Consider the following 17,988-nt stretch of genomic DNA (forward strand, 5'->3'; position numbering starts at 1 on the left):
GTTTTCCCGTGGACATTTTTTACATCACAGATGTGCTGCCTGTTTTCTAGTTGGTCCAGTCTCTTGTACCGTCTTGTACTGTCCTTTCCCCATGGCCGTCCTTCCCACTGTCCACTTACGGTGGGAAGCAGGCGCCCAGGGTGCTGACCTGCTGCAGAGAGAACCACCTCTGAATATATGTGTGGAAGAATGAGAAGCTTTCTCCAGATAGGTTTACAGGGGAAAAGAACCTTTCTATAAACATAAGTTTGAGAATATTTGCTGAATATATCACTTTTCTTGGAGTCATAAAACATTAATATCTTAAAACATGAGGTTCTTTCTGTCTGTCTGAACATGGAAAACTTTTTTGCCATAACTATTATTATCTAGAAAAATTTGGACAGCATGAGAAATTTTAAATGAATTCACCTATAATTGAATCCTATTTGTAGACTGAAACAAAGGGACAATTTATTTGACTTTAATGTGTTGTTTTACTTAAATGTCTGGAGTACTCTACAGTGATATTGCAAAAGAACTTTTTTTTTTAAAGGTACCCAAGGATAAATAAAGAATCCTTACTTCCTGTAGCAAAAGATGTATCTTACTCAGGGGAAAATACAGAAGCTTGGTACCCACCAGGTCATGGTGACATCTATGCCAGTTTCTACAACTCTGGTTTGCTTGACACCTTCATAGGAGAAGGGAAAGAGTATATTTTTGTGTCTAACATAGATAATCTGGGTGCCACAGTGGATCTTTATATTCTTAATCATCTAATGAACTCGCCCAACGGAAAACGCTGTGAATTTGTCATGGAAGTCACAAATAAGACACGTGCAGATGTGAAGGTAAATACCGAGAGAAAGCGGTTTAGAGTTTCCTCTTTTCATATTTGTAGGTTATACAGTTAAAATCTGTTTTTTCCCTGATTTGAAAGTTTATGTTTTAAGCAGAACACATTTATTGAATTTACATTGTAAGATAGAGTTAATAGTAATACAATCCTTATTTTTTTTAATAATCTGTGTCAGTAATTTTAACTTAAAACAGTTTTTTTTTTTTTTTTTTTGGTACTGGAGATTAAACCCAGGGACTTTCTACCTCTGAGTTACACCCCCAACCCTATTTTATTTATTTAGTTAGTTTTATTTGGTGGTGCTGGGGTTCCTGGAAACCCTTCTACCTCTGGGCTACACTCCCAGACCTTTTTTTAATTTTTTTATTTGGAAATGGGGTCTCTTAAGCCAGCGCGGCTGGCTTCGAACCTGCGCGATCCTCCTGTCTTCGCCTCCCAAGCACTGGGATTACAAGTGTGCGCCACCATGCCCAGCAGCCTATTTTATTTTTAGAAACTCACTAAATTGCAGAAAGCCTCCATAAGTTGCTGGGACTGGTCTTGAACCTGCAGTCCTCCTGTCCCAGTCTCCCAGGTACTGGGGTTACACATGTGTGCCACAACACCTGTCTTCCAAACAATTCTGAAACATGAAAACATTTTCAATAAGTTTGTTCAGGCCTTTTATATTTTCCTAGTTTGGCATTTGTTATATTGTATAATTTTTTGTTTTATACCTGTAATAATGTCTTTGTAGTAGTTGTAAAAATATGTAGTTGTTTTGGTGCAGAGCACAAATTGGTTTAACCAGGCAAGTTTGATGGCCATGATATTTGGCCTTTCATGAAATGGCACACAGATTTTCCTACTTACCCACAGAGAGTAAGAAAAGTGGGCAGTGTGTGTGAATACTAAGCAGTGAGTTTCTGGCCTGGATTTCACGCCTCTTGGAAAGTCTCCATCTTTCTACACTGGCCTGGCCTAGTGTTGTAAGGACACCTCCATCCTGAGGCTCTTCTCATCTACGTGTGCGATGTCTCCCCTTGTGCTAGAGTTAGTCAGAGCAAGGCCTCAGGTGGTGGACTCACTGTTCTGTAACAAGCAGTGATTTGGGAAAAAGAGGAATGGTTGTTCCTGTAGCAGAACTTAGGAAAGGGAGTAAGACTCTAATGTCCTCTCAGGGGTTTAGTTATGAACAAAACAATGGATCTAAGCTATACAATGAAAATGAGTCCTTTTTTCCCCTACCTTCAAACATATATTGTTTTGTGTACTGGGAAATTATATCATCAGTGTCTCTTCTATAAAAGTCTATAAAATTAATAAGCAGTTGGTGTGCTATGGTGGTGGCTGGGAAAGATGTGGAAGCACTAACTGTTTTTTGCCTTCCTAGGGTGGAACACTCACTCAGTATGAAGGAAAACTGAGACTGGTGGAAATCGCTCAAGTACCAAAAGCACACGTGGACGAGTTCAAGTCTGTATCAAAATTTAAAATATTCAACACAAACAATCTATGGATTTCCCTTGCAGCAGTTAAAAGACTGCAGGAACAGAATGCCATTGACATGGAAATCATTGTGAATCCAAAGGTAACCAAGGCCAAGGCTCACTGGGCTCTGGTTCCTAGGATCACAGTAGGCTAAGCACAGGCTGCGCTGCCCACGCCCTCCAGCCTGTCTGTGCTGTTGGCCAGTCTTCTTGCCTAGCCAGACTCCAGTTCCTGGCTCCCTCCAGAAGCTGCATTCATCCCTCTGGTGCGCCCTTATTTGACTGGGCTGTGGTAGTGGCAAGAGCCCTGGGTTCTAAAGTAAACCTCCCTCAGCCTTTGGTATTGCTCTGACACTTATGAGCTATTTTGGCCATAGACAGCTTGCATGAGTTTTCTGAACCTTTGGTTTATTGTAAAATGGAATATTACTGAACCGAAGAGTTATGCTACTGAAAAGGATCACATGGGCATTTGGTGCATGTGTGATAAATGTAGTTCTCAATATTGTATGTCCTTCTTTGATTCTCTGAAATTGCTTCCTAAATGTCAAGTAGCACACATGGAACTAATCTCTGAGATAAAGGTGCCTAAAATTTTTGCCCCTTACTTTTCTTTCAGACTTTGGATGGAGGCCTGAATGTCATTCAGTTAGAAACAGCAGTAGGGGCTGCGATTAAAAGTTTTGAGAATTCATTAGGTATTAATGTTCCAAGAAGCCGTTTTCTGCCTGTCAAAACCACATCAGATCTCTTGCTTGTGATGTCAAACCTCTATAGCCTTAATGCAGGATCTTTGACAATGAGTGAAAAGCGGGAATTTCCTACAGTGCCCCTGGTTAAATTAGGCAGTTCTTTCACAAAGGTATGTAACTATAAAGATATGAATATGAATTGGAGATTAACCTATGTTACTGACTTGTTATATTCATCTATCTTTGATGCCATTTAAAGGAACTGACTTTAGAAAATAAAGATGTACTTTGGAAATTTGATTGCTATAGAGTTTAAAAGAATGTTTAAATATAGGGACATTGTATCTTATGTTTCTCCTAAGACCAACGCTGCTTTCATCAATGAGAAAAGGTTAATTCTGGCTTAACAGGTATTTATTGAGTTGCTACCATGTGCTGAGCAGTTTTCTAGATGTGGGGATTTAGCAGTAAACAAAAAAGGCTTAAGTCCTTGTCTTTTTGGAACTAACATTCTAGTGTGGGAAATGAAAGGTTTGTGGAGGAGACAGGAGACAGCTCAATGGCTGTACAGGCTTCATTGGAATAAAACCTGCTGAGGAGATATTCAGGAAAGGTTGGAGCCCGTGTTCAGTTTACAGACTAAAAGTTTATGTAGCTTGTTTAAGGGGAGCTTCTATAGGGCTCGGGCAGTGGTGTTAGTCATTGCTGGGGGGTACTGTTAAGGGGAGTTTGTTGGGTTAGAGTTTAAGCAGAACAATGAGAATTTTCCATAAGCAGAGGGATTTGATAAGCAAGGGTCTTGTCGGGCACATCTTAGGCAAGACAGTGGGGACATTTAGGTAAGCAGAGGTATGAGTGTATTTGAGTAAGACTTGGGACTTTTCTGGTCAAAGAGGCCTGGAAAATGACACGTTTTCACAAGATGGGGGCACTTTCGTTTGAGACTCTTTGTGCGTGTTAATGGGGATGGAACCCAGGGGCATTTTACCTCTGAGCTATACCCCCAGCCCTATTTTTTAGTCCTTTTATTTTTGAAACAGGATCTCACCAAGTTGTGAAGGGCCTTGCTAAGTAGCTGAGGCTGCCCGCTAACTGCGATCCTCCAGGCTCCACCTCCCGGATGCTGGGATTACAAGCATGTGTCACCATGCCCAGCTAGTTTGAGACTCTTAACAGGAAGGAAGATAATAAGCAAATAATCAGATGGTATAGTATGTCATATAGTATACAAAGTAGTGAAAATCTGTGGAGAAAAAAAAAAGCTAGGAAATACATGTGTGAGAGGATGTGTGACTTTACATTGTGTGGCCAGAGATACCGGGCTGTCTGGAATGGATTTTAGAATGGGAGAAGAGTTAGAGCTATAAACGTAGACAGCTCATTCAAGAGTTTTGCTTAAAAGAAACAAATTAGGCCATAGGTAGAAAGGAATATAAGATTTAAGAGATTTTACTTTGTTTTTTAAACAGGAAATTTTACTTATATATTGAGAGGAACTGATGCAATAAGGAGGGAAAGAAACATTCGAGAGAGAGGCTCCCTGGGACAGTATTCTCTAGTAGAGCATAAGAAGGGAACTAATACTAAAATGTAGCACAAACACACAGCAGACTTTTACTCAGCTGTGAGAACAAAATTATATCATGTGCAGGAAAGTGTGTGGAACTAGAAAATATTATGTTGAGATCAGCCAGTCTCAGAAAGTCAAGGGGTTGTATGTTTTTTCTCAAATGTGGAAACTAGAATGAAAGTAGGGAAAGGGTCCTTAAATAAGACAAAACAGTGGAATCGTGGAAGGGGTTGGGGGAGGTGAGGGTTGAGGAAGGGAACCGCTGAAATCAAGTTCTGTCCATATATGATGTTGTCATTACCAATCTCACATGTATGGGGCAGGAGAAGGGGGAGCAGCATGGGATGAGGGAGAAATACACCAATGGCCTGCTGTGTGCGCATGTGTCGCTCTGAATCTCACTATGATGCATAATCATGATATGCCAATAAAAGTATAAAGTATATACACATGTGTGTGTGTGTGTGTGTGTGTGTGTGTGTGTGTGTGTGTGTGTGTGTGTACATATATATTGTGTGGTACTGGGGGTGGAACACTCAGTAGCTGAGGCTGGCTTTGAACCTGTGCGGTCCTCCTGTCTCAGCCTCCCAAGCGCAGGGATTACAAGCGTGTGCCACCATGCCCAGCTAAAATATATTTTAAGTTTAAAAATAAAGAGGGTAGTGCCAGGCATCATGGCACACGCATGTAATCCCCATGGTTGGGAGGCGGAGATGGCAGGTTCGAAGCCAGCCATACTGGCTTAAGAGACCCTGTTTCCAAATTTAAAAAAGTATAAAAATAGGTCTGGGAGTGTAGCCCGGAGGTAGAAGGGTTTCCAGGAACCCCAGTCCCCAGCACCACCAAAAAAAAAAAAAAAAAAGAGGGTACAATGTACTCCATTTCCAGACATTAAAATATATTTACTGATATTTGGCTTACATGTTAAGAATATAGTTTTAAAAATGATTAGAAATGTATGAAATGCGTGTGTTGGTAAATAAGCCACTATAATGAACTAGAATTTAGTACCCCCCTCCCCAATAAAGGGCTCCAAAGCACCAGTGAAGTGGCTGGCTTTAGTTTGAGTAGAGGTAGTACAGCCCAGGACCAGGAGGGAGGGTTACTGGAGTAGGAGGGAGGTGGTGCTGGAGGTCAAAGCCAGTGAGAGTTTTGTTTCTATTTTCTCAGCAAAATAAAACAGTCATACAGAATAATTTCTAGTATTTGAAAATCTAAGGAAATAAGAGGCAAAGGTAATGATAATTTATAATGAGGATTTGTGCTATGTTCCTCCTGAAGTGTGCTCCACTTCTGAATTCTACCCATAATGCCCAACTCCTCCAGTCTAGCCTGTTTCAAATCATGATAATTTTCCCTATTTTTCCAACTAAATTGACTATGTGAACTTTGGCTTTTAGTATGATGGCAGGTTTTTTTTTTTTTTTTTTTTAACAATGTTTGATCTGCTCTACTATATTGTGAATTGTTTGTAAGGATGATGCTCTTAACTTCTGGTCTCTCTTGCCAGTATACTTGTATATAGTAAGTGCTTAATAAATAGGTTCTCTTTATAAAGAACCAGAGCTTGGCCATAAAATGTTTTACAGTTCTGGGGGTGGGGGAAGGGGCGCTAGAAATTTAACTCAGGAGCACTGTACCCCTGAGCTACATCCCCCACGCCCTTTTAATATTTTCATTCTGAAACAGGTGTTACTAAGTTCTGGGCCTGGCCTCCAGCCTTCTATCCTCCTGTCGTACAGCCTCTCAAGTGCCAGGATTACAGGCATGCATCGTTGCACCTAGCTCAGTTACTCTATCTTTTTAATATTTCCTATCTTTCTGTGAACATATTTTAGACCCAACTTTTATGTTTCTACTTAAAGGTTCAAGATTATCTGAGAAGATTTGAAAGCATACCTGATATGCTTGAGTTGGATCACCTCACAGTTTCAGGAGATGTGACATTTGGCAAAAATGTTTCATTAAAGGTATGTTGTTAATGATGAGAATTATATTTCTTATGGCTTAATAGAATGGGTTTCACTTTCTAGTCCTGTTACATTTAAGGACTATTTCTTAGTCTGAATCAGAAATTTATAAGATAGATATATTTTTTTTGAATGAGTCAATACAGAAATGAAATAAATAGGTTACCATGGTAGTCTTATTTACCATGGTAGTCTTATTTATCCAGATATATACCTAGTTAAAATACAAACATGATTATTTATATAGGGATTTTATGAGACAGCATTTAAATTGGACAGCAAAAACTAATTAATGAAACAGCTATACTTTATTGAAATGTGAGTCTTTAAAATAGAATTACTATTTGTGTTAGCTTACTAAAAATTACTGCTTAAATAGTGACTTTATTTATACTGAATATAGTCTATCCCTATTAAAGGAATTTATTAGTATCAAGATGCTCATTAGCCGGGCGTGGTGGCGCATGCTTGTAATCCCAGCATTTGGGAGGCTGAGACCGGAGGATCGCGGTTCAAGGACAGCCTCAGCTACTACTTAGTGAGGCCCTTTGCAACTCAGTGAGACCCTGTTTCAAAATAAAGAATAAAAAATAGGGCAGGGGGTATAGCTCGGAGGTCGAATGCCCCTGGGTTCCATCCCCAGACCCACCAAAAGAAAAAAAAAAAAAAAAAAAAAAGAAAAGAAAAGAAAAAAAAGATGCTCATTTACCTACTATAGTACTTGGGTACTCTGAATGATTATCCTTCTAGCCTAGCATAAAAAATAGGGAGGAAATATGAGTATTAAAGGCCATAACTGAAATAGCTTTTTCCTAATGAAGTAATTTGTTAAAAATCTCCTACCTGCTTTTCATGTATTCTTCCCATTAAAGCTACTTGCTAAAGTGAGATCCTTCCTGAAAAATACTACAAGCTGAGCATGGTGGTGCTGCCTGTAATCCCAGTGCTTGAGAGGCTGAGACAAGAGGATCATAGGTTTATAGCTAGCCTCAGCAACTCAGTGAGGCTTCTGCTACTTAGACCTTGTTTCAAAATAAAAAATAAAATAGGACTGAGGGTGTTGCTCAGGGGTAGAATGCCTCTGGGCTCAATCCCCAGTACCCCCCACCACAAAACCCCACCATTACATATATTAAGCTTTATTGCTTATATTGCCTAATCTAAAAACCTCATGGCATGAAAAATCTTATCAGTAAACCGTTCCTTTAAAAAACATAAAACCCTATATGTAAATATACAAGCACTCTTCTTTCCCTTCCCTCCCTCTCTGATTGAACCAAGGGCCTTGCACCTGCTAGGAAAGCACTGAGCTTTATCCAAATCCATTTTTAAAATTTTGAGACAAGCTCTCAATAAGTTGCCCAGGCTGGCCTCAAATTTGAGTTCCTTCTGCCTCCTGAGATCCTCCTGGGTAGCTGTATCACTACACCTGGCTCTTTTTTACTTATATTTATTTATTTTTAATGATGATTAGATAATGCTGGTGGCCAGGATTGTGACAGAAGGACACATTACAATTCTCCTTAACATGTTATTTACTTTCCATGTTTAATATTTTTTATAATTACAGTTACTCCATTTATAAAAAGGAGTGGTACATAAGCTTGACAATTGTAAGATAATTTATTGCATTTCAGATGTAATTCCAAGTACATTCCTGCTTTTTGTTTTCCCTGTCACTTAGGGAACAGTCATCATCATTGCAAATCATGGTGACAGAATTGACATCCCACCAGGAGCAGTATTAGAGAACAAGATTGTATCTGGAAACCTTCGCATATTGGACCACTGAAATGAAAAATACTGTATACACTTTATACTAATTATGGGCTAAATAGTTTCTTACAATGGAATGTCCTCCAGGATTCTTAAATAGGCAGGTACTTTACTATGTTATTGTACCCTGCAGTGTTGATTTTTAAGAGTTTTCTGCAGTATGCTTTTAGTCTAAGAAAAACATTGATGGAGCAATACTTTCCTTCTTTGAGAGGATCCTGAAAATTAGTTCATTTTAAAGTGCAATATTGTTTAATCTTAAAACTGGGGCAGTCTGCTGGAAGCTCTTTTAACAGAAGCCTCACTGATGGTCACTTTGAATTTCCTGTGATTTAAAAAATAAAGTGGTGAAGCCATACATGTGTATACTTGAACTTTTTAATGCTAACTTTATGAAAGAATAAAATGATTTATTCTTGATAAACAGGTACTACACAGGTTGGAAGATTTTCTCTTGGAATATTTAAGTACTCACTAGCTAGTTATCTAGCAAGTCTCAGTTATTGCATTTCTAAGAATCTTACACACATCATTATTTCCATAGGAACTGAACTTGATGGCATTTAGTACCTTTCGTCTAATTCTGAAGCTGGGATGCCTGCCAGGCTTTCCACAGACTCTCTATTTACTAAGACAAAGTGGTGTTTCTTCTCCTAGCTGGAGGGGCAGGGTGGGCAGAGTAGGGTATTTCTTTAACACCCTGTACAGTGGGGTGGGTACCCTTCACATGTAGTTCTCTTTCCTTAAAGCTTCATTTCTTGAAGCTTGCCGTCAAAGATTTCATAAGTAACTTTCCAAATTGGGCATCCTGGTAGTTCAGCTTATGCTTTCAAGAATCAAGTCATGTTTTACAAATTTTCCATGCTAGTTTTGAGTAGGCTTCTTGTTTAAAGTTTACAGCATACTAGGCTATTAAAAAAGAAAGTTGTCTTTTAAAGTCTAGTAATTTTTTACAGCTTTATTATAGACAGTGTAAGAACCCATGACATTCCTCTGTAATAAAGGAAAGAAAACAAGCTTTCCTCTTGAGAAAACAAAAGAACAAAACAAGACTATTTCATTGTACACAATCACCACAAGATTAGGCACTCTGACAGGGTTAGGCAAGACTCTTGGTGTAAGGTGAGGCACAGGCACTTTCACGTGTAGAGTGCTGCTGATTCTAATTTTTCATTTTGGAATTAGGTATTATAAAAGTCTTTAAATAACTTAATATTTCTGGCCCCAACACAGCAGCCTGTATTTTAAATTTTCTGTTTTTCCCTGGTCTTCTTTCAAGAACACAACAGAAGTAACTTAAAACCAAGAATCCAAGGAGTCTGTACTCATGTTAACTAAATGTTAAAATTAGAACTCATAAGAAGGCATATTATATGAATTCATAGTCTTACCTCTGCTAGAAATAAAAAGGGGGAGAAATCCAAACCTTTCATAGGTACTCTTATAAAAATACACCTATTAAACTGTATCCTCCTATATACCACTTCTGAAAAGTATTTAAATTAATTAGAAGTTGCACAAAAAAGGCCAATATCTCGTTCTTTATTACTTGTAATCAGCCTTTCATGTATTTAGATGTTCAGAGGCGGCTTTATCCATTTGACATACAGTGGGAGTAGAAAGATTAAATATGCAACACACAAAGCCTTGAAACTTTAAATTGGTCACTAAAACAAAAACTGAATTCCTAAATCCAAGCAATCAAAAGATGTTTATTTTTTATAGAAAGATCTGTAAAAAAATATTTTTTCAAACAGCTTTACTTTCATAGAGAAAACTTTCTACAGAGGTTGACTAAGATTTTAATATTTTAAATTGTACCATCATTAAATAAGGTGGGACACCATATGAATTTCATTGCACTGGAAGAAATGCAAAGCATTTTTTTTTTTTAATATAAAGTATACAGAGCATTCTATTCAACTACAGCTGTGTTACAGCTATGTGTTCTTTTGGATTTGGTCCAAAGAAACCTGAGTCTGTTTCCAGAGAGAATGAAAAATGTTCTAGACACCTGATCAGTTACTCCTCACTGAAGAATGCACAAAATGGCGTTCCTTACAGAGCCCACTGAATCCATCAGTTTCCCAACACTGATAACTTTCCTTTTCCCTTTCCCCCAGCTCAGTTCATTTTGGGTTCCAGGTTCAGCTCTCCAAACACAGGCATTCAGATTTTCTTCACAAACACACATGTCATGATTGGAGGAACTACCCAGTTTTCCAGTAAGTCATCACCTCTTCTGTTCCCAGATCTCGGCCATATTTAGGTCCAAATCTTTAAGACCCTTTAAGGCTTGAAGATTTCCAGTGTAAAAAGCTACATCTGCTGTGACCAACCTAGACATTGGAGAGAAAATTATTTTTAAATTTCACATTTTTTTTTTTCAGGTAGAAGACCAATGCTGACAGACCTATCCTGTTAGAATATAATTTAAAATTCAGAATTCCTAGCAACAAATGTCAACATATTTCTCTTAGAAGGATTCCTGTTGTCACACAGTTAACTATCTAATGCTCTATTTAGAAAATAAATGTTTGGAAAATGGATTTCATGATAAATCCTGCCCAAGAAAATCAGATTTATCTTAAAATACAGAGAATTAAAATATGGAGAAAATAAACTAAAAGGATTGGTTGTCATTACAGCACACATGTATATGACTAAAATAGTATATTCAAGGGAAAGAAAGGCCAGGTTTCCTGAGTACCATCTAAGGAGTTAAGTGAAAGGTGAAACCCATGTATGTAAAATACTACTGGATAGAAACCTTCACACCAAGGGATGGGAATGGATACATGAGGTTCTGGCTTCAATCCCAGGTACCACAAATAAAAACAAAACTCAATACTAATAATATAACAACATGATGAGAAGAGAAAAACTGCACTTTTGTGTGCTGACCTGTTACATTAATTCCTATACCACTTACTTCATTTAGACATAGAACTATTAACATGAAAATTGTTTATCCTTTGACTCACTAAAAAAATGAAGCATACCTTTTAAAAAGTGTCACACATGCTAACTTGCTGACAGTACTCATATTTAATCACAGCCCCCCTCCCCCATACAGGTAAGATTTAGAAACTTTGAAAAATTATCAGAGATTAAAAAAAAAAAAAGTACATAGAAGAGCTTAATACATGAATAGACTTTTTGTGTATGGTGCTGGGGATAAACCCAGAGCCTTGCACATTTACTCTGTACCACTGAACTATACCTCCAGCCCAGATTTTTAATTGCTGTGAAAGATTAGAGCAATACCTCAGAGACACAACCCCATGGGATATTTGTTCAGTTATTTCCCAGTGTGGCACTCAGGGTGTTAGGATAAATAGGTGATATGGCTAGTGTAATCCATTTAAGAAAAAATATTTTATGCTTTATAAAGGGGCAAATAAAATATAATTATGAATTAATGAGTTTGAATTTTTCAGTAGCTTATCAATAAAGAGTGGAACTCCTTATTGTAAAAAAATGAATAAAATACTACATATGAAATGTTCAGCTTTTAACTTGGACTAAATATAACACATTAACAATAAATAAATTACAAGTTAATTATGGGTACAGTTCCTTAAGGTACCCTCATCTTGTAAGTAGATTACAATAAATGCTGGCAAAAGAACTGAAACTCCTAATATTAAGCACAGTAAAAATTTCATATAAATGTTGAATCATATTTTTATCATGAGTTGATATTCTAACAACCATTTTCTAAGGATAAGAAAATGCCCACAAAGTCCATGGCATGTTACCTGGCACAGAGCACATGATTTACCTTCACTTATTAAGAACAGGCTGTTAGCTCACTTGTCTAATCCCTGAAGCAACTCCTCTACTGACACTAAAGTGACCCAGAAGGAAAGCATCACTTTAGAAATCACTGCGCTGGGTACACTTAAAATAAATCTTGCCAGGCATGTGGCACATGCTTGTAATGCCAGCATTTGGGAGGTTGACACAGGAGGATTGCAGTTTGCACACAGCCTCAGCTATTTAGTGAGGACCTTTGCAACTCAGTGAGACCCTGTTTCAAAATAAAGAATAAAAAAATAGGGCTGGGAGTATCACTCAGAGGTAGAATGCCCCTGAGGTTCCATCCCCAGTACCCAAATAAAAAAAAAAAAAAGAAGAAAAGAAAACAAGAAATCTTACCTATTCCAACCTTTCTTAATTCTTCCCACAGTGATGATAAATTGCATATAATGACAATGTTTTCTTGGCATATAAATAACCTACTCACAACCTATATTCTTTAGAAGGAAACAAATGACCTAAACTTTTAATTCCAAATCTATGTAATGCCTACCAGCTAATCTGTAACCTTCATAGCTACAGAATAGATAAAAAACAGCATTTAGATAGCACCTAAAAGGTCTTTAAATACGTTCATTTATAATATTTCTCTTCATTCTACAATAACACTGGGAGTTACATATTATTATTACCCTATTTTGTGGAAAACTGAGGTTTAGTGTGACAAACAGGTGGTTCTTGCTGTGGATCCTGAAGCACATGTGTGTGACCAAGTTCTTTGGTCTATGTAAATTCAGTTAAATTCAATTAAAGCAAGGAAGTGTAGGAAGCCAAATTTTGCTTAGTCTATAAAATGCCAAAGCAGACCTTAGTCTGATCATTTCACAACTATCTCTCAATTGGTTCAGAACCAAGAAAGAAAAGTATTAGGCACTTCTGATTCTAACAGGGTAAGAATATATTTCTCCTGGTTTTTATTTAGTTTTACTAACACACTACCTGTAATCTACATATTTTATATCTCCTATAAGAGTAATCTCAATTTGACCTAAAATTAGGTATTTTATGTATCTTATAGGTAAACATGTTAACACTCCATGCATAGAAATAGATATTGACATGATTAAGCTGTATATTTTGACAGCCCTTGAAGAATGAAATAGGTGATTTTGATTTAGTAGTCTGTAAAAGAGATGAGGAAAGTCAGGCCATTGGCCTGTAATTCCAGTACTTGGAAGGCTGAGACAGGAGGATTGCAGGTTAATGGCCAGCCTCCTGTGCTTAGTGAGTCCCTCCTCATCTTAGTGAGACTCTTTCAAAACAAAAAATAAAAGGTCTGGGGGTATAGCTCATAGATATAATGCCCCTGGTTCAATCCTTAGTAATGCAAAAAATTAATTCAAAAATAGGGCTGGGAGTATAGCTCAGAGGCAGAATGCCCCTGGGTTCAATCCCCAATACTATAAAATAAAATAATAAAATTAAATAGATGAGGAAACAGGTTTGCCTTAAAAATGTGTGTGTGTGTGTGTGTGTGTGTGTGTGTGTGTGTGTGTGTGTGTGTGTGTTTGCAGTACTGGAGATGGACCTCAAGGATGCTCTACCTCCAAGCTACACCCCTAGCCCTGTTTTTTATTCTTTACTTTGAAACAGTCTCACTGAGTAGCAAAGGACCACACTAAGTAGCTGAGGCTATCCCTGAAGTGCAATCCTCCTGTCTCAGTCTCCCATATGGTGGGATCACAAGTGTGCGCCACAATACCTGGGTTTGCCTTAGATGAAAAGGCAACTATTTGCAACTGATATGGACAGCAAGATTTCTAACAGAGTATATAGAAAAAATCTCAAATCAAGAAAATAACAAAAAAGAGAAAAATGAGAAAGAAAATGAATTAGAAAGTGACAGATAAGAATACTTGAATGACCAGTAAACATAAAAGATAAGCACCAGGTAAAAGTGCAAATCAAAACTTCCTGTCAGAATGGCAAAAATTAAGTCTTAACAATCATATTTGACATGAGCTGGAAAATAGGAACTCGCAAACTACCCATGAGACAGTAAACTTGGTACAACTGCTAGCAGAGTGAAGATGCGCAAGCGCTCTGATCCACTTGGATCTGCTGTCAGGAATCTGCCATACCACTAAGCATCTCACTACGACAGCACTGTGATGTAAAAAGCAACGACCTAGAAATGGGTCATCACAGGAGATAAATGCTTTATAGCCATCCCTCGGTATCCTGTTGCCAAGGGTCTTGCTAAATTGCTGAAATCTGGCCATGAACCTGCAATCCTCCTGTCTCAGCTCCCAAGGATCTGGAATACTATTTTTAAGTGCCATTTTAAAAATATTTTTTCAACTGGAAATTGCAATTTTTGTTTTGATACTAGGGATTGAAGCCATCTCTAGACCTTTTTATTTTTTAGGTGGTACTAAGGAATGAACCTAGAGGCATTCTATCACTGAGTTAGACCCCCAGCCCTATTTTATCTTTTATTTTGAAGCAGCGTCTCACTAAATTGCTAAGACTGACCTCAGACATGTGATCCTTCTGTCCAGCCTCCCAAGTACTAAGTGCACCATTGCACTCAGCTTCTACCCTTTTTATTTTTTGATAAGGTCTCACTAACTTGCCCAGTTTGGTCATCATCCCTATTTATTTATTTTACAGTACTGGGGACTGAACCTAGAGGCGTTCTAGCTCCGGGCTACACCCTTAAACCTATTTTTTATACTGTATTTTGAAACGGTCTAAGTTGCAGAGGGCCTCACTAAGTAGCCGTCTCATCCTCCCAAGTACTGGGATTATAAACGTGTACCACCGCCTGGCCCCTGTTTTTAAATCTAAGAAAATTAAGGCCCAGAGAGGATAAGTGATTTGCTCAAAGTTATATAGCTAGTAAGTGGCAGAACTCTTACTTAATCCAAGTTTTCTGGTTACAAATTCTGTTTTCTATTTTATACTACACTATTTCTCAGTAATCAACATTTTACAATAGAATATACACATATACCCACATATACATTATTTTCCATAACACTGTAAAAGAATTAAGGCAGACTTTATCCTTGCTGTTTTAGAAATATGAGACACGGAAGTTTATCACCTAGGCACAGAGCAACTGGGTAGTGTTCCCCCATTCAAGCTGAGTATTTCAGAACTCAATACTAACTCCTCACACTTCCTCAAAACAGGTATCTAAGGTCAGGTAAGGAACTGACCATTTATAAACCACTTTAATAGAAAGAGAGCTACAAACAAACATCATCATCACAGAGGGAAAAAAAGCACAAGATTACTACTTTTATAATTTTGGTTATATTTGATATAACCATTTGATTAGAGCAGAAAAGAATAGCATAAAGAATAAAAAACAAGCATTAAAGCAATTCAATATTGCAGTTTGTGATAAAAATATATTAAAATTCATACCCATTTTGAGGTCCTCCATCATTTATCACATTTAAGTGAGACAATTGCTTTTTCAAGTGAAGTTTGTAACTTGCATTAATTCTTAAAAATAACATCTAGAAGAGAGAGAAAACTTAGTTTCTTAAAGTTCTCCCATAGTAGAAGACGACATAAGTAGCTGAATTATCTTTTTTTTTTTTTTTTTTTTTTTGGTGGTACTGGGGATGGAACCCTTCTACCTCTGGGCTACACTCCCAGACCTATTTTTATTTTTTTTTTATTTGGAAACAGGGTCTCTTAAGCCAGTGAGGCTGGCTTTGAACCTGCGTGATCCTCCTGTGTCTGCCTCCGAAGCGCAGGGATTGGAAGCGTGCGCCACCACGCCCGGCTGAATTATCATTCTTAAAAAACAAAATGAAACTACTGTTTTGACGTATAGTTTTTAAAATGCTCCTCTGAAAGTATTTCAGTGCTATTTTATTATTATGTTTTCCCTTAGTTGGACACAAGCTCTCTCCTTTCTTAGAAGTACTTTTAAAGCACATGGGGAGAAATTTTCCTTCTTTTTCTTGCACATGGGAAGAGTTCCTAAGGGATATATGAGTGAGATTAATCATGACAGGTAAAAAGTAGTAAAAATTTTTGTAATATATTAACTAGAAACCTCAAAGAGAAAGGGAAAAAAAAATACAACCTTAGAGGCAAAGATACCCATACACTTTTAACTAATAAAATCATTAAAAAATATTTTATTACTCTTGACCTAAATCATATAAAAATTAACCTATGGAAATGATTTGGTAGAATAACATTTTCAATGAGAATAAATGTATATATAAAATCACTTATGGAAGTTTTGTGTCATTATTGGTATTCAAGTGGCATTAATGATATAAAACCTATAGCTTTTGCCTAAGCTTTCACAAAAGTACCCTTTATAACTTGGATAAAAACACATGAAGTACCTCTATGCCTAGCTCCCTGACCTGGCTAAGACTTGCTCTTGAATTAGAACTCAGATGGCAAATCCAGAAGGTCAGAATGTCAGAAGCGGGGGATTTTACATGTGGAATTAAAAGGATGGGTTAGCTAGGAAGAAATCAGAAGGAAAAAAAGAGATCCTTGTGGGTCACTCTGTATCATATCTTATGGCACCCCTTCAGTCCTCTGAGCCCCAAAGGAGCTAAATGGTATTCAATTATGAGATTGGTATAATTAATGAAAACCCAGGAAAGTATAAAGAAAAGTGGTAATAGATAATATCTAATGGGGTCTGAGGGCATGAGAAAGGAGACTAGTAGGACCAAGAGTAGGCAAGAGACACAAAAGCTACCCTCTACTCCCAAATACTTCCATGCACTCAACTAACTAGTAGCAAACCAAAGTAAACAAAGAAGTCTGAGTGACCAAAATCCCACTGAAATTTAAATTCATTCCTTATGCAACAACTAGGCTTGTATTATAACACTGTACTGTTCTACAACTACGCTTGAATGAGATAAGGTGTGTGAAAACTGGCAATGCTGGAACTTTGAACGTCTTAGGAGAAAGGGGTGTAGAGTGTCCCTCATGAGTAAACTCTGATAGTATTTCTGTATTATCAGTGGATACAGCGGGAAACAGAGGGTAGATATCTCACAGGTCAGAGGTGCCAAAGATTCCCCATATTGCTATATTTTTCCTACCAGAGATCATTTATGTTAATCTAACAAAATATTAATGACAAGCTTATTGATTTAGTTATACATATTAATCTTATTAACTCTATCACTAATTCCTTACATATCCAATTTGGATTGCAATCACAGTGGGTAACATATTTTACTACTGATTGATAAATGTCAACTTTGGTTTTCATACTAACAATATAAAGAGCGATATAAGTAAAATCTGGGACCTTGGATAATGAACAAATGGAAGACCTGAATTTTAGAATTACTGACCAGACTGCACAGCTCTATTTCTCATCTGTCAAAACAAAGGATACTTTGAAATTAGACATTTTTGTCCATATTCTACTAGTCAATATGCCTAAAAAAATGCCATATACAAGCATGTGAAAATACCTCAATCTGCAGAAGTAGTCTGGGGAATTGCTACTCACCTGAGTCTGTTCTTCTGGAAGAAGATCAAATATAGCTTCATGCATTTTTGCCATTTGTTTACAAATATTCCTGAAACAGGCAGAAGGAACGGGAGCTTTCACCTCATACTAGCAGAGAGAAATGATGAAAGTAATGTTTAGGTTCTCTGGGTTCTGTACTGTCTCCACTACACCCCAAGACATATGCCCCACCCACCCCATCTCTAATTCCTGGTACAGGACTCAAGCTTGTACTTCAACCGTGATCTGTGGTATTCATCTCATCTCGAGAACCTTTTAGTATATTAGTCTATGGGAATTAGAACTGTTTAGTGGCTAAGAACACAAGCCACAGGGTCTCACTGAGTTGCAGAGGGCCTCACTAAGTAGACAATGCTCCGGTCTCAGCCT

The 17,988-nt window shown here is 37.5% G+C and overlaps 2 protein-coding genes across 3 annotated transcripts in view; one reads left to right on the forward strand and one right to left on the reverse strand.

Annotated features, from left to right (window-relative positions):
- The window catches only part of UGP2 (UDP-glucose pyrophosphorylase 2), a gene marked incomplete at both ends in the record, with an annotated part of 38,956 nt that extends 30,622 nt beyond the window's left edge, over positions 1 to 8,334 (forward strand). The window contains 5 exons of the mRNA XM_080711373.1: positions 536 to 833; positions 2,214 to 2,411; positions 2,930 to 3,172; positions 6,438 to 6,542; positions 8,227 to 8,334. Coding sequence (XP_080567499.1) covers positions 536 to 833; positions 2,214 to 2,411; positions 2,930 to 3,172; positions 6,438 to 6,542; positions 8,227 to 8,334 — 952 coding nt within the window. The remainder of the gene's footprint in view (positions 1 to 535; positions 834 to 2,213; positions 2,412 to 2,929; positions 3,173 to 6,437; positions 6,543 to 8,226) is intronic.
- Positions 8,335 to 10,551: 2,217 nt separating this feature from the next.
- The window catches only part of VPS54 (VPS54 subunit of GARP complex), a gene marked incomplete at both ends in the record, with an annotated part of 96,428 nt that continues 88,991 nt past the window's right edge, over positions 10,552 to 17,988 (reverse strand). For both annotated transcript variants that reach the window (XM_080711000.1, XM_080710999.1), the window contains 3 exons: positions 10,552 to 10,657; positions 15,516 to 15,610; positions 17,599 to 17,706. In XM_080711000.1, coding sequence (XP_080567126.1) covers positions 10,552 to 10,657; positions 15,516 to 15,610; positions 17,599 to 17,706 — 309 coding nt within the window. The remainder of the gene's footprint in view (positions 10,658 to 15,515; positions 15,611 to 17,598; positions 17,707 to 17,988) is intronic.

The sequence above is a fragment of the Muscardinus avellanarius genome (assembly GCF_963383645.1).
Source record: "Muscardinus avellanarius genome assembly, chromosome: 15".
Lineage (NCBI taxonomy): Eukaryota > Metazoa > Chordata > Mammalia > Rodentia > Gliridae > Muscardinus > Muscardinus avellanarius.